Source organism: Ornithodoros turicata, chromosome 4, assembly GCF_037126465.1.
Source record: "Ornithodoros turicata isolate Travis chromosome 4, ASM3712646v1, whole genome shotgun sequence".
NCBI lineage: Eukaryota > Metazoa > Arthropoda > Arachnida > Ixodida > Argasidae > Ornithodoros > Ornithodoros turicata.
The window spans coordinates 660,925-675,683 of record NC_088204.1 but is presented as its reverse complement, the minus strand read 5'-3'; the positions used below and the strand labels follow the sequence as shown (position 1 = coordinate 675,683).

Below are 14,759 nucleotides of genomic sequence, written 5' to 3'. Positions count from 1 at the left end.
TTTGTGCAAACTAAATGATGTACAAAATGCCTTCAGAACGATGTTTATTATGCATGTTTATTACATCATCGTGTTTCTAATTTTATAATGTAAATGCGGTGGCGCTCTTTGTCCATCAAATTCGTGGTCAAATCAAATCAATCCATTCCGATCCATCAAATCTGGGAAGATGGCGGCGGCCATGAGCGTGAATAGGTTTGCTGGCGTCTTTTGCCTAACAAAATTAAACTTACTAAACGTTTTATTATCTATATTCATTGTTTTACGTGGTAGTCTTGTCCAATCAGTTCAGGTTCCAGGACCGAGGGGTGTCTCATTATCGAGTAAGTTCCTTCCTACATTGACCACAAAACGAGTTTTTCGATGTTGCCGGTACAAATGCAGCGATACTCTGGATTTTTCACCTAGGAACCGTTTTTTGTGTGAAGAACGAGTACACATTTATGTTTGTAATTTTAAACCACAATACAACTTAAAGCTTTCGCGCCGGCTTATTGATGACGTGCCTTTATCTGGTAGGGTTATGGTCCCGGGTTTTCGGTTCTATCCGAAAGAACCCGAAAAACGTACACCGGCAAAATTGGAAGCGAATCGGATTTATCCGAAAAACTCCGCATTTGTGGGTTCCTGTAATCCAGCGGTTCCCGAACTGTGGGTCGCGACACGTTCCAAGGCGGGTCATGAAGCGGCCCACAAATTAAAAAAATAAATATAAATTAAATGCCTCGCCGTGCCCGCTACCCTGTGGGAACACGTCCAGTGCCTAGGGTTTCTCTTTTCCTGCGAGTCGTGCTTTCCCCGCAGAGTAGACACGGGAACAATGGCATACAAACTGCCTTCATGAAAGAGCAGCTTGATGTTGCAACGCTGACAGCATGATTGGACGCGAGCGAAAGCTGCCTAATGGTTATGTACAGAGTTAGTCTAGCAAACGTTTAGCCTTAAACGTTAGTTCAGCAAAAGACAGGGTTTAGCCAACCCCAAACTTCGCCAACTGGTAGCCAGTTGGCTCATGTTTTGTGGTCCTCTAGAAGACAAATTAAAAGTCAAGCAAAATTTCACTCTATGCATTTTTTCCTTTCATGGTCCTTTTAATGGAGATAAAATAAATAAGAGATGTAAAACTCTGAGTCCTTGTAACATAATAAACTCCAAAAAACATAATCCGAACATGTAAAAAAAATCAACTCCGAAAACCTGGAACCCTAGTTATAACCCGCAAGATTCCCACTTTTCTGAATGACTTTGTTAACTTGCACGTAATATGCCATCATTTTCTCGCAGGAGCATCTCTGTATGATCCGAGCAGAGATTTTACATGTTTCGACGGGACACAAACAATATCGTTTAGCTACGTGAATGACGATTACTGCGACTGCCCTGACGGTTCTGATGAGCCAGGTGAGAAAAGGAAAAGAAACTAAGAAAGTTATGTAACCAGGCTTTTTTTACTGGAATTCCAGGTACACCTGCTTGTTCAGAAGGATATTTTCACTGCACAAATACTGGCCATAGGCCGATTAATATCCCATCCTCTAGAGTAAACGATGGGATCTGCGGTGAGTATTGCATTAAAGAATAAATTTAGGTTCGTATAATCTGGGGCCGATCATGTCTGTCGGACGGCTCGTACATTTTGCTCCGCTCTTAGCTGGAACGAAGGAGCGCATTTAATTTTGCAGTGGAAGAGCCGCTGCAGACAGGGTGTTTCAATGCCAGTGTTCGTAAAAATTTTCAATATTTCCAATATGTTGGCAACCCTTATTTCTGCTACTGATGACACTGCAGTGCACTGTGCCTAAATCTAAAAGTGGAGCAATGTACAGACCCAAATTTTTATTTCTAGCTACATAAAAATGATAACGAAGATGTACGATCGAACCTGGTCAACATGATGGCAACTGTTCCCACAGATATTGTTTGGAAAGTGAATTAGCCATAATAACAAACAGCATATGATATGCAACAAAGAAAATCCTGTGCAGCACACAAGGCTGCGCTATGTACTGCAAAACAGGAGACATTGTTAAAGGACATTTTATACAAGGTGCTTCACCGAAAGTGATTAAAGAATTCTTAGACCCTGAAGTTTTCGGGTTTTATTTTTTTCCAAATTCGGGGGGTAAAATTCAGGTCAATCACTAGATGTAAAAAATTCATGCAAATTCGGGCGGAAAAATTACTATCAGACTGAATTTGGGGATAAATCGGGCTCTATTGTCGAACAAACGTTCGTTGTACAGCCTATCCAGAGTATCAGACGTTGAGATCAACCGTGTATTTTGTGAAAAATTAGTATGTCATTGCCGTGAGGTGCCTAGCTTAGGTGCAGTTTTGCGGGTACAAATCGGGTTTAACCCTAAACTGGTGAACCTCGATTCGGGGTGCAAATTCGGGGGAAAATCGGGTTTAACCCTAAAACTTCAGGGTCTAAGAATTCTACGTGGAGACGTACTCGTCGAAGGATTGTGGGACTTTTGGCAATTACCTTCTGGAAAATTTTGCCACCATTGAGGAAGGCTTTGGACAATTTTTAATTGCGGGAAATTTATTTTTTGTTCGATTGGACTTTGAAAATTGCCCCGCGAACCTGACTTTTTTTAACAGAAATACGAAGTCCTCCACGGATAACCGGAGTCCCAACGACAATCATGCGCAGTATCGCGACAGTAATAGTCGAAAAAAATTGGTAAAAATTACGCTTTAGCCCCGCCTGCTTGATTTTAACGAAGAAGCGCGCGAAATGTGCGTCTAGAGGAGGAAGTGTCCCCACTTTTGTTTGTTTTGCCTTTGTGATAAGACTGTTGTCACCCGCATCAAGGTCAAAGCGGGGGAAAGAAAGGTAAAACTACACTTCCTCCTCTCCACGCACCTTGAGGGCATCATGAGTCATCCTAAAAGTGCAGGGCACTTGTAAGTGGAGCATGTTCAGTTTGAAGGGCTTTTAGCTTTGGGGAAAATTAACATTTTCCTTTCTTTCAGATTGCTGCGATGCAAGCGATGAATATAACAGCACGGCTGACTGTACTAACATATGCACGTATGTCTCCTCCCATTTCATAAGAAGCCTCTTTGTCGACTCGCTCGGATACGTGCATTAAGCCTACACCTTATCCGCTCCACTTTTTCTGAGCATTATTCACGTTGTCTTCATACAAGGAACACTATTATGACTCTGCTTATACGCAACATAACGAAACAACGTAGTTACAAGCTGCTCCTTGTTCTTCTTAGAATTTTGAAACGTCCGCGATTGGCAGGAAAACGTGTTGAGGAACACAATGGCTACTGCCGCGCATGTTCCTATAAAATACAGCATTACTTTGAACTCGAAGGCAACTGAGAATTTGTTTGACTAAAGCAGAGTTGCTTTTAACGTGATGACAGCATATAGGTACTTGAGGATGGGTCAACTTTGCCCACAAATCTGCAGACATCTCTCATTGGCATAAGAGGACCCCTCCATCCATGAAATTGTTGCCTCTACGCTGGTCATGGTGCAAAAATACTCTACTCAGAGACAACTCAAGAGCACAGAGGTGTATTTCCACCAGTGGAGTCTGCACGTTGAGAAGATGACTGGGAAGCAGATTCACGTGCCTTGTTAACATGAATATTTTACGTATTTGCTTTAAAAGCACGCAAATAGTGCGTGGCGTCCGCCCCCTTCTCGTATGCCCCGTTTTGAATGTGCAGACTACATTCTCCACCTCTGTGCTGTTGAGTTGCCTCAGAGTACACCTACATCATTTGCTGTCGAGAGATGCTGCAAATACGAGAGGCTAATTCACATTCACAAATGTTTATTTATGCGAATACAATCTGTGACCCCGTCAACATTGCGTCAGATTTTGATCCCAACCCCATTGTGAGCCCTGCAAACTCAAATCCCGTCAACCCAGCCATCATCCATGACTCTGTGAAGTAATGCTCATATAAGTAATAAGTAAACTTAATGACTAAGACGTAAACACGTGTCTGACGTGTCACACTGCAGGAGCTTAGAGAGTTTGGGTTTGGCCGAGCATGTTAATGTGTTTCTCTCATTCAAATTGACAACTTTCACAGAACCCAAGCCTTACTTAAGAGAGCCCAAGTCAGCAAGATTGCTTTATGAGATATAAGAAAAACTTTTGGGGGACATAACTTATCTTTTTTCGGAAGCTTTTTCTCGCTCTTGATGGCATCATATGTTGCGCATTGTGCACTTATAATATTGAAACCAAACGAGAAATGTCTGCAGGGATTTGGGCCGTCATGCCCGGGAAGAGCAAAGGCGTCAACGGGAGCTCCTCATCAAGGGCTTTGAGCTTCGCTTGCAGATGTGCAAGGATGGCAAGGAGACCAAGGCTTTGAGCAAGGTCAGAAACCACTTTTTTTCTTCCAACCTTTCTTTTTTGACATATTCTGGTCACTCATCTTTATCAGGCTAAGGTTGAGCAGCTCAAGTCCGAGTTAGAAGAAGCCAGAAAAGTGAAGGAGGAGAAGGAAGCCCTGAAAAAATTGGCCGAAGACAAGGAAACAGAGGCACTCAAGAAATACAGAGACATCGAAGATGGTATGGAAAGACTCCTTGAAACCCTCGCAGTAACAAGCGGCATTTCTGTTACAGTTGTGCACATGCAAGTTATAAAACATTTTTATATATCAGTAGTGAAAACATATTGCCATCTCGAGAGTAATCTGTGCTCTGGGAACATGCCATGGTGTCTTATCCTTTCTATGTCATTACGGCCTCATGAAACAAAAACTCATCTGAAAGGCTCATCATCGAGACAAGCTGTAGGGGTCAATAATTATTGCCGTCACATGGTCTTGTTAGACATTCATGAATTGGTTCTATTTATTTATTTGTACTTTGGTGCCCACCAACGGTATATACTATACTCTGTCCCGTTGGCTTCCATTTGAAGCTACGAAATGAGAAAAATAAAACTATTTAGAAATGTGGGGATTCTTCAGCCAAGTTGGGCATAAATAATGCGTTTGAAATTTTCACTACTCCCAGCATTTTTTTCTTTTGCAAACAGAAAAGAAGCGGGAGCAAGATGAACTGGAGTTGAAGAAGCATCAAGAGGAAGAGAGGAATAATGCGGAAGAGGCATTCAACGACCTCGATCTCAACATGGATGGAGTGTGAGGCTCTTAACATAAGCTTTATGTTGCTCGCTCAAGTAACTTCTTACTTATGATTAGAATGCGGATAAATATGCACCGAAAATGTTTGAAAGTTGCAGTAAAAATCCTGAATACAGTTGAACCTCTCAGTAACGAACATCGATTGAACGAAAAATTTGGTCGCTTGTACATGTCCCCAAAGACGCCAATGTATTTTTGTGCTCGATTTAACGTAATACGTACATTTGTTTGGTCGGTTCTATTTAATGAAATCTCAGGGCGACGAAAGCCTTCTGCACGTGTCTTTCCCCTTTTCACCATGAAGAAGAAGAGGAGAAACCTTCCTTTTTTCGTTGTCCTCACGCTAGGTTTTGTTGGCTACTGCGTTGGAGCGTGCAGACATATGCGCCACTGCCACCGGTATTTTTAGGCACACCGACGCAGTTTTGAAACCGGCTCGAGGCACCAGTTTTTTGGATGCGAAAACGTGCATTGCTGACCTCTCGCAAAGTCTAATTTGCTTTTGTTAATGTCGATTAAAGTAAGTTGAGGTTTTGTGCTGTTTTTGACCCGTTTTTCTTCGCGCTGCTGACACCGCCGCCGGTCAAAGTTCGATCGGTCCAAACGTCTATGTGATTCCCATTTCTCGTTCTTTTTGGTATTCAACGGCGGTGTACTCTCGTTCTTTCTGGAATTTTCTCCTCGGGCATTTGTCAGCCATCATGAGTGCAAGTGGACCAACCAAGAAACGTCGAATCGGTAGGCGAGAGCACACGCGGGAGAAAGCAGTAGAGGCCATCTTATGAAAGTTATGAATGCACCCAGCGATGTTGTGCATAAATTACATCTTTCCTAGCGTTATGTGACGATAAAGCTCGATATTTTGTGCCCTTCATAGCTCGATACCTGTTTTATGACAAACTGCGTTTTGTGGTACGGGCAGCACAAGTAGTGGCGGCGGCCATCTCTTCTTGTTCCACTTTGCGCGTTCTATTTAGCGAAAAAAAAAGGGCCAGCACTTAAAAGTTCGTTATGTAGAGGTTAAAGTGTGCAATTTTTTTCGTTGTTCTTGGTACGAAAGCAATGCCCCAAATGCCTATTTTGAAAAAGTGAGTATTTTATTAGGGATAAAACAATGGTAAAACAAAACCCGCCTTCATTCTGCAGCACACAACGAGTACTTGTGTCACAGATATAAATCGTGTAGCTGAAGGTGTTGCGATCGTGACTGATGAAACTCTGTAAACACAGGCTAGCTGGTGGACAAAACCCATGATGAAACAAGACTGACCAATGGCAACATGAAAAGCATGAACATATACATATGTTCGGCTTGTTTTGTCATGGCTTTGCGTTTGGCACTGCATCATACGGATTAAAATGCGAGCGCTGCCAGTCGTCATAACGGTTATGTGAGGAAAGTGAAGTACTGGCCATGCACGCAGTGGAGGATGAAGCAGCCACCGCACCTCACCCAACTGAAACTATGAAAATATTATATTCTGACCAGAATTTTCGCGAATGACGACCCAACGCCGCTTCCAAACCAGCAAAACCATCTATGAAAAAAGTTCTCGCGCATGATAATATGGCAAAATCTTTTGATGCACTTTCACGCGAAATATGCCACAACGTGCAAAACACTTCTATGCACCATAGAACCCTTCTAATTGGTCGCAGACCAAGAGCAAAAGTGTTTTTTCATCCATATTCGAAACCACATTGAGAAATAAACGTGCATTTGCACGAAAATCCGCGCTCTACTTACGATGTACTCCTGAAGGAGGTAATTTTGTACTCTTTCAGTCTTACCGTTGATGAGCTTCAGAAGAATCCCGTCTTTGACCAGAACCACGATGGCACAGTATCTGTTGATGAGGCCAAGGTCAGCTCTTAATACTTTTCAAATTTGTATTGGCAGAAATGTGGCTGCCCCCTCCCCCCCAAATGGGACAATTAGTGTTCCAGTGTGGCTGTGCTGGCTATTTCTGGACATCCTGCACATTATCTTTCCTGCAGTTTTTCCTGCACATGAAAGAAGAGATGGAAGTGGAGGAATTTGTGACGACTGGTTGGATGATCATGAAACCCATATACACTATGAGCAAGGTATGAGTGCTTTCCCTTTTGTGACTGGTATGGAAGATTTTTTTCTTCCGCAGGTAACCCCGCTTCCAGCACCCCCTGAGGTGACCACACCGATGCCATTTTTACAAAAGGAGGAGGAAGAAGTAGAGCAGCAGGTGAGCAGATTTGGGTGGCCATTTTTTTGATGGGACAGTCTTTGATAAGACTTTATAGATTACTCTTGCAGACGTCACCCAAGCGTAAGAAACTAATAATGAAAGGTACAGACACACTATTGCGATAGTATACTAATCGAAGATGACGAGGTACGCTAGACCGTCGTTATAACTAGAGCCCAGATTTTTAGGCACGAAAGAAACTCGTTTTAGGCACCTATAAAAGGCACAAAAAATACTGATTTAGGCTCTAAAAATGGCATTATAGGCACTATAAATAGATTTTTTTTCACCCGTAGCACTGAAAGCAGAAAAAGAAAGCGAATAAATCAGTACCGTAAATGGAAGTTGCGACTATTTTTCTAATATTTTGCCGCACGAAGCGCAAAACTTATTGACCCTACTACGGTCACAAGGCTTTCAGCCGTGCCGCTGGTTCTACGACACTTCTCAGAAGGACTCGTCGCAGGCAGCATACTGGCGATATGCGAGATGGGCTTCGAGCATCGGAGGCTTTAGTGTTATGCTCAAATTTCTTAGTCCTCGAACTATTTAAGCTTCGCTTTCCAGATTTTGTTTTCAGCACTACCACATGGCTCGCAATAGTAGCAAATATGGGGGATCGAGTCTGCTCACATGGGACGCGGTGTCGCGTTTGCTCATGTACTGCTCTGACTGCCCACGAGGGGGAGCAGCTTGCTAAGGTTGCCCAGAGCCGTTTATAAGAGAGAGTTTGGCCATTAGGAGGAGCCTAACTTAAAGCGCGTCATGCGACGTCACGGTTGAACGACCTCCCTCGTCGTGCTCTATTGTTATCCAGTCGTCAACCGGTCGCCGACGCCATATTGATGCTCATCGTTGTTTACAATCCAAGGAGAGAAGACTCGTGGGTACTTCTTGCTTCGGAAGCCTTTCGTCCTTGAACTCTTTCTGTTTGGCAACAAAGCCCCCTTATCACCGGCGCTAGTGGGTCATAAGCCAATTATTCCTGTAGATTACATTCAACGCGACCACGAAGCTGTCGACCAGCTGGCGGACAGCATCAATATGGTGCGGACTAAATGGCCGATAAGCGGATTCCGCTCGGATTCAGGCTGTTTGGGCGGCGCAACGACGACTCTGACGTCAAAATAAGCTCCTCCCATGAGGCGGCAAAAGATCGAAGAATGGCCAAACTCTCCCTATAAATGGCTCTGAGGTTGCCAAACTGTAGGGATTGTACAGGTCCTGACAAAAGTTTACGGCGTATTTCTTTATCCTGAATCGGGCTTCAGCATGCTAGAAGTGGCGGTGCATCTGTGATATCGGTTAACAGCAGCGAGCCATATTGTCACTACCCTTTTATTTTCTTTCCCAGCTGCTCTGTCTATCGTCTGGGTGTTGACTGTCCTCCTCTCTCGCCACTGTTTTGTGGCTGACTTTTCTGCACCGCTTGAATACGCGCTAGTAGACCTCAATTTCTGTGCAACTTTTACACGTATAGAAATCCTTCTGTGAAGCTTTTTTTTTCTTCTTCTGATTGATTAGCTCAAATCTGCCAAGAGCAATGTAATTCAGACAAAAAAACGCTACATTGACTAAGCAATTTCACGAGTTCAATTTGGAAAATGCAATTTATTTCAATGGAAAATTGATGAAACTATTTTTATTAGGTGGCAAACTGAATGCCCAGAAGAAAGCTAGCTTACCCCATATTTTTCCGTTGAGCCGTTTTGTTATAACAACACGTTTCGTGCCGCACCCTGTATGTATATATATATAGAGAGAGAGAGAGAGATCACTAAAATTCTAACTGAGCTGCTATATCTGAGATAACTTTCTCTGGTTCATCACAGCATGAAGTAGAGGAGGATAGTGAGGATACTAGGCAAGATGACACGGAGGAGGATGAGGAGGATGACCTTGAACCTCCAGAATTCCCACCCAAAGAGAAGGAGGAGGAGGAGGAAGAAGAAGCCTCTCCTGAGCCTATAAAGAAGGAGGAGGAAGAGTCCAAATATGACCCTGAGACTCAGGCACTGATTGATGGTAAGCTGTTGCTCCTTACACGCAGTGTCTGGGATGCATTTTTTTTCTCTTCCGGTACAGAGGCAAAGGCAGCTAGGGAGCAGTTCTCCTCCGCAGATGAGAAATTTAGGAATGTTGAAAACGAAATCAGGTATGCATCTTTGTTTCAACATATGTTAGCCATACCTTTTCTTCATCTGTCTTCCTTCTTTCCTCGCACATACTGCAGACGACTGGAAGGTGTGCTCGGCACAGATTTTGGTCCCGAAGAAGAATTTGCATCTTTAAAAGACCAGTGCTTCGAGTTTACAGACCGAGAGTACGCTTACAAGCTGTGCATGTTTGACAAGGCATCACAAAGACCAAAGTCTGAAGGGACAGAGACTAGTCTGGGGTACCTTGACTACTTTTCTTGTAGTTTCAAATAGTTTCGCATAAATGTTTCGTGAGCATCTTAACTGTGGCTTCTTTTTTTTTTTTTTTCTTGCACAGGCGTTGGGGTTCGTGGTCTGGTTTGGATGACAGCAAGTATTTGCACCAAAAATACGAGGGTGGCACGTCATGTTGGAATGGCCCTTCCCGTTCTACTGTTGTGAGTTTGTAACTTCTTCATTTACTTCTTCATTTAGTTTCTTTTACTCGGATGAGCGCTGTTCTCCCTCTGCTCCCGATGTGCGCAGTCTCAGTTTCACCTCTTTGGCTTAGCAAATTTGGCGATAGATATTTCAAGGGGTGGGCTCCTGTCAGGATTTTTAGGAAGCACCGTATCAACCTCATTATACGGATCCTGTGCATAGGTCTGCCCCATTTTCTGAACAGAAAACTGAGGCAAAAACGTCCACTGGTGCATGCGATGATTAAGGAAGAGTGAGCGTGGAATGGTTCTACTGTGACGATGATGATGATAATGATGGTATTGCACAAAGATATTGCAAAACGTAAAAACAAAGGGTCTGTGTTGAGTTCTTTGTCCGCGATTGGTCAGTCACTAACCCATGGCAGGTTGTCCTCTGTTCCATCTAAAGTGTCACTAATACGACTTCCGTAATTGAAGTAATTGAAGCATTTCACGACGATTTCTCGAGGAAGTGACACAGTCTATAAGTTATATGTAGGACTCTTTGTTTTTGGGTTTTATCATTTTTAGAATTCGAGGGGTGTGAATTAGATAATACTTTCATGCAGAAATTTGAAAGGAAATCGGATGTTTCCTCCCCTACTTCATATGTCATCGGGGATTTGGGGGTGAAATCAAAGTCGACTGATTCGAGTCATTGTGATACTGAGTGTGGAAACCAAAATTTTTATTGCTCTGTGGTTATGGCAGATTGAATCGTTTACTTACGTACTCATTGTTTGCATCAGAGGCATGTCATTTTGTTGAATGGCTTTCTTCTGGGATCTGTCACCATCTAAAGTGCCACAGTCCTCACTTTTCCAGTCCAGTGCTCCGCTGTTTTCTTTCAACCCAACTTCTCAGTCAGCCTCTCACTGAATGACAAGGACTATTGTGCGGCTATGGCTGTGTATGTGTGTTCTGTGACCTCCTGTTTCATTTGCACTGGTGGGGATACATCACCAGAGAAGAAGCACTTGGGACTAGGCCACACATGTCCCAGCTCCATGAAGGCTTGTCCTGAGGATTATAAAACAAGGATACGCGGGTCTCCTTCCGGACCTGTTTGGGCTGATATCATGAATCACCCTTTGAGGACTCACTTTGGCACACCAAGGGAACTCGGGGATTCTCGATGGAAATTGTGTTGTACCTGAAAATGTGTTCAGGGCGTAAATATTGGGAAAAATCCGGTTTAACCCCGAAACGAAGAAGCCTTAGTTATACTCTTAGTTATACGGATGCAATCTTGGAAGGGTTTCTTGAAAACGACATAAAGCGGGTGAAGCATGACACAAAATTACCGCTTCCGAAGATGAAGAGAATGCAGTGCTGATCACGTGATGACATATATGTTGCCTGATGGCAAGCCAGATTTTTGCCCGTTGGGACAAGGGCATTTTTATGTGGAAAGACCTCGCCTTATATTCCAGTTTGTACTGGAGCAGTGTGAATTCTCGAAATTTCGAATATGAATCCAATATATGGTGCTATTCGAATGCAATTTGCCAGCTAATTTCAGTATTCGAAATTTTCGAATTTTCTTTTAATAGTACCGAAGCAAAGTATTGTTATCGCCACCTTGCAAGTGGGCTTCGCCTCATTACATCCAAGGGTTAGATGAAGTTAGTTCACGTTACTGCCATTGCTCCTTTGGTGTGCGACCCTGCTCTGCAAGTCGGGTTCACCTCATTACACTTTGCAATATTTTGTCACTAAAGTCTACAGATTTTGTGAGCTCATGGTCAAGACTATGCTCTGGGCATTGCAAGTTCGAGTAAATGCGCTCCCAACTATTGAGAGTTGTGTTCAGTAACGAACAGGAATATGTACAGGTTCTAAAAAAGTACAGGAAATTCACGATGCAAACATAGAAATTGGATATGCACACAAAGCAGGCTGCATGGAACATGTTGACTAACTCTCAATGCAGTCTATCATACATAACACAGAGGAACCCTTCTCTCACGATATGTTATGCTGATTCAAAAGGCTCGCATGTTTGGAGCAGAACATCATCTGTGAGCGCAACACCACAAAATTTTTCACCACGAGGTATTTGAAATTATTCGAATCGGGCCTTTTCTGATTATTCGAATTCAGTTCGCCATCTGAAGAAATTATTTGGATTGGATTCGCAGTATAAGTGATTTGTAATGAAAATTTTGCTATTCGCGCAACTCTAGTTTATACGGCAGTATGGCTTTCAACGAGGATTGTATCACCTTTGCTCGAAACATCCTAATTAAAGGGCTTATCGATGAACACAGTGGCAGTATCTATGCTGCTCTCGTAGCTTTCTAATAAAACGTCTCTAAAGAATGACAAATAGGATCACAAATCTAGCAACCTATATAATCTAGATTTTTGTTTCATACTTACGACATACGAAATTTTGATAAGAAAAATATGTACCTATCTATTGGAAACTCCGTTCGTACGACATCCTTTGTCGAGCTGATAATTTCTGAAGCCAAACCCTCAATGCTTAGTATATCTCCCGAAACTTTCCCATTGTAAGTATTGCACAGGCACCCCTGTGGAAAGTTTTGGTCAGTGCCAGTTAGATATTAAATCATTTGTTGGGGTCACTTGGTGCAGCTTTGCCAGATGTGCTTGATGCTGTGCCATATTTTCATCCCTAGGTAAATATCCACTGCGGACTCCAAAACGAACTCACTTCGGCCTCAGAGCCAAGTCGTTGTGAGTACATGTTTGATTTCACGACGCCTGCGGCATGCCGCACACGACCTGCACCAGAAGAGCAGGAACATGTGCACACAGAACTGTGAGGTGGTGTGTCTCATTATTCACTTCTACTGCGGAACCTTCTACTCAAAGGGGAAAAAAAAAGAAGCGAAGACAGCCATATGTCTCTGGGTGTGGTGTCATACCTTTCGTTCCTGTTTCTTGTGTGGCATCATCTGGGGGGATTTTCTTGTACGTACAGAAATTAGTAGGCTCATAAATGTTTGGTTCTCGTTTTGGTAATTTGTGGTGAAAGACAGAGTTGAATTTAAATAGATAGGTTAACATTTATTTGTTACATTGTTTTTGGAACTTACAATGTGCTTTGCCTTCAATCATCGGCACACCTTTCACGTATCTTCTTTATTTTTTACAAGAACTGACACCAGCTTTGTGGCATTGATGTTTGTACAAACAAATTTTCTGGTACTTTACTCTGGAGTAATTTTGAATAAATTCTACGGCAAGCTTTTCTACGCAGAAAGGACAAGAATGAGATAATTTTTGAAGGAAATATGCATTGAAAATTCCTTGGGGGAGAAAGAGCCTGTGGTTATGAGGACATAAGTATTCTCTTGCCATTCCATATGTTCCTGAGAGGCATACCAACGGTGATTATTTGAATAAAGTTACGTATTTATTTCCTTATCTGAGAGTGCATCCCGTGCAGGCGTGCATGTTAAAGCCCGAAGTTTTCGGGAAATATTTTTTCTAAATCGGGTAAGTAACCACGTGCTCCAAATTGATGCGAATTCGGGTGAAAAACCTTCCAGTACGCTAAATTCGGGGAGAAATGGGGCTCAGCTGCTCATACTAACCGTACTGGTTTGGTACAAATGGTGATGTACTAACTGCATTTGCTGCCAAACAAGTAAGTTAGTGCATTCCTACAGACATCCCAGTGAGGGCACTTTGCCGGGTAAAAATTGGGTTTCACCCTAAAGGGGCCACCTTCAATTCGAGGAACAATCGAGCTAAACCCTAAAACTTGAGGTTCTACACATAATGCATGGTACAGCTTGTGGGGACATGAGTAGGTGGAAGCATGAGAAGTATGCCTTTCGACATTATTACACATTATTCGTAGAGTGGTCTTTTAATTGCGCTCGGGAATTCTTACACAATGTCATACAAAGTAAAAGACATCTCAACAACATACACTCTTGCAACCACATGATCTACCTGTGGGTTCTAGAAGGTCGTCTAAAAATCTTGGCCGCTTGGTTCAGACTTTCTATTAGGCCTGGTTAGACTTTGTCTGTGTAATGTTTCTTCTCCTCACAAACTGATCGCTACTGTTGTTTTATTTTATTTATTTTTTCAATCCTATTCTATACAGGTGACTCGGGGGGAGGGACTAAACTATTTACACAACAAACTGATACTGATATCCCTATGGTACTGCAATGACTATGACAGTCTAGGTGTAATGAGTGAAAAAGAAGTGAAGTTTCCCAGTGAACAGACGTGCTGTCTCCAAACTATTCTCTCTCATGCGCAGAGACGTACTGTCGTTGCGACCCCGGCGGGAGCATGCGCTGACACGGGGGAGTCGTGTTTCCGCTGTTCCTCTTCTAGGTCGTGTTCCGCTCGCTTTGCCCCAAGGAAATCGCACGTTCAAAAGCTTAATTGTGCTCCGGCAATGGAACATTCAACGCCTGTTCCAATTCTGCCAACGGAACAGTTTTTGCCCCTTCCCGGGGCAAAACTTTGACGCAACTCTGCCAATGGAATGCGCGAAGTCTTCATATGATGGACAACCCGACCAGCTCCGGTGGCGCAGCGGTAACGCGTGCGCTTGGAGACTGGGAGGTCCGCGGTTCGAATCCGCGGGCCGGCTGTGCCGTCTGGGGTTTTTCCTGGTTTCCCTCAGATGTGTAATAGGCGTATGCCGGCACAGTTCCCCTGAAGTCGGCCCATGGACGCAGCTATCCTCCCCCCGAGCGGATTCCGCTCGGTCTTCCACTTCACTCCACCACCCTTCCCTTCCCGAGAAACATGCCGCCTAATCAGGCAGGCAGACCTCT

At 43.4% G+C, this 14,759-nt stretch overlaps 1 protein-coding gene across 1 annotated transcript; it reads left to right on the top strand.

The window, feature by feature from the left end:
* Positions 1–160: 160 nt before the first annotated feature.
* On the top strand, positions 161–13,380 carry LOC135390578 (glucosidase 2 subunit beta-like). Its single transcript, XM_064620317.1, has 15 exons — positions 161–323; positions 1,285–1,401; positions 1,464–1,559; positions 2,983–3,040; positions 4,244–4,361; positions 4,429–4,558; positions 5,031–5,136; positions 6,925–7,003; positions 7,138–7,227; positions 7,281–7,361; positions 9,197–9,389; positions 9,450–9,519; positions 9,598–9,762; positions 9,861–9,960; positions 12,630–13,380. Exons 1-15 carry the CDS (start codon positions 170–172, stop codon positions 12,774–12,776), a joined length of 1,704 nt encoding a protein of 567 aa, XP_064476387.1. The 5' UTR covers positions 161–169; the 3' UTR covers positions 12,777–13,380.
* Positions 13,381–14,759: the final 1,379 nt, after the last annotated feature.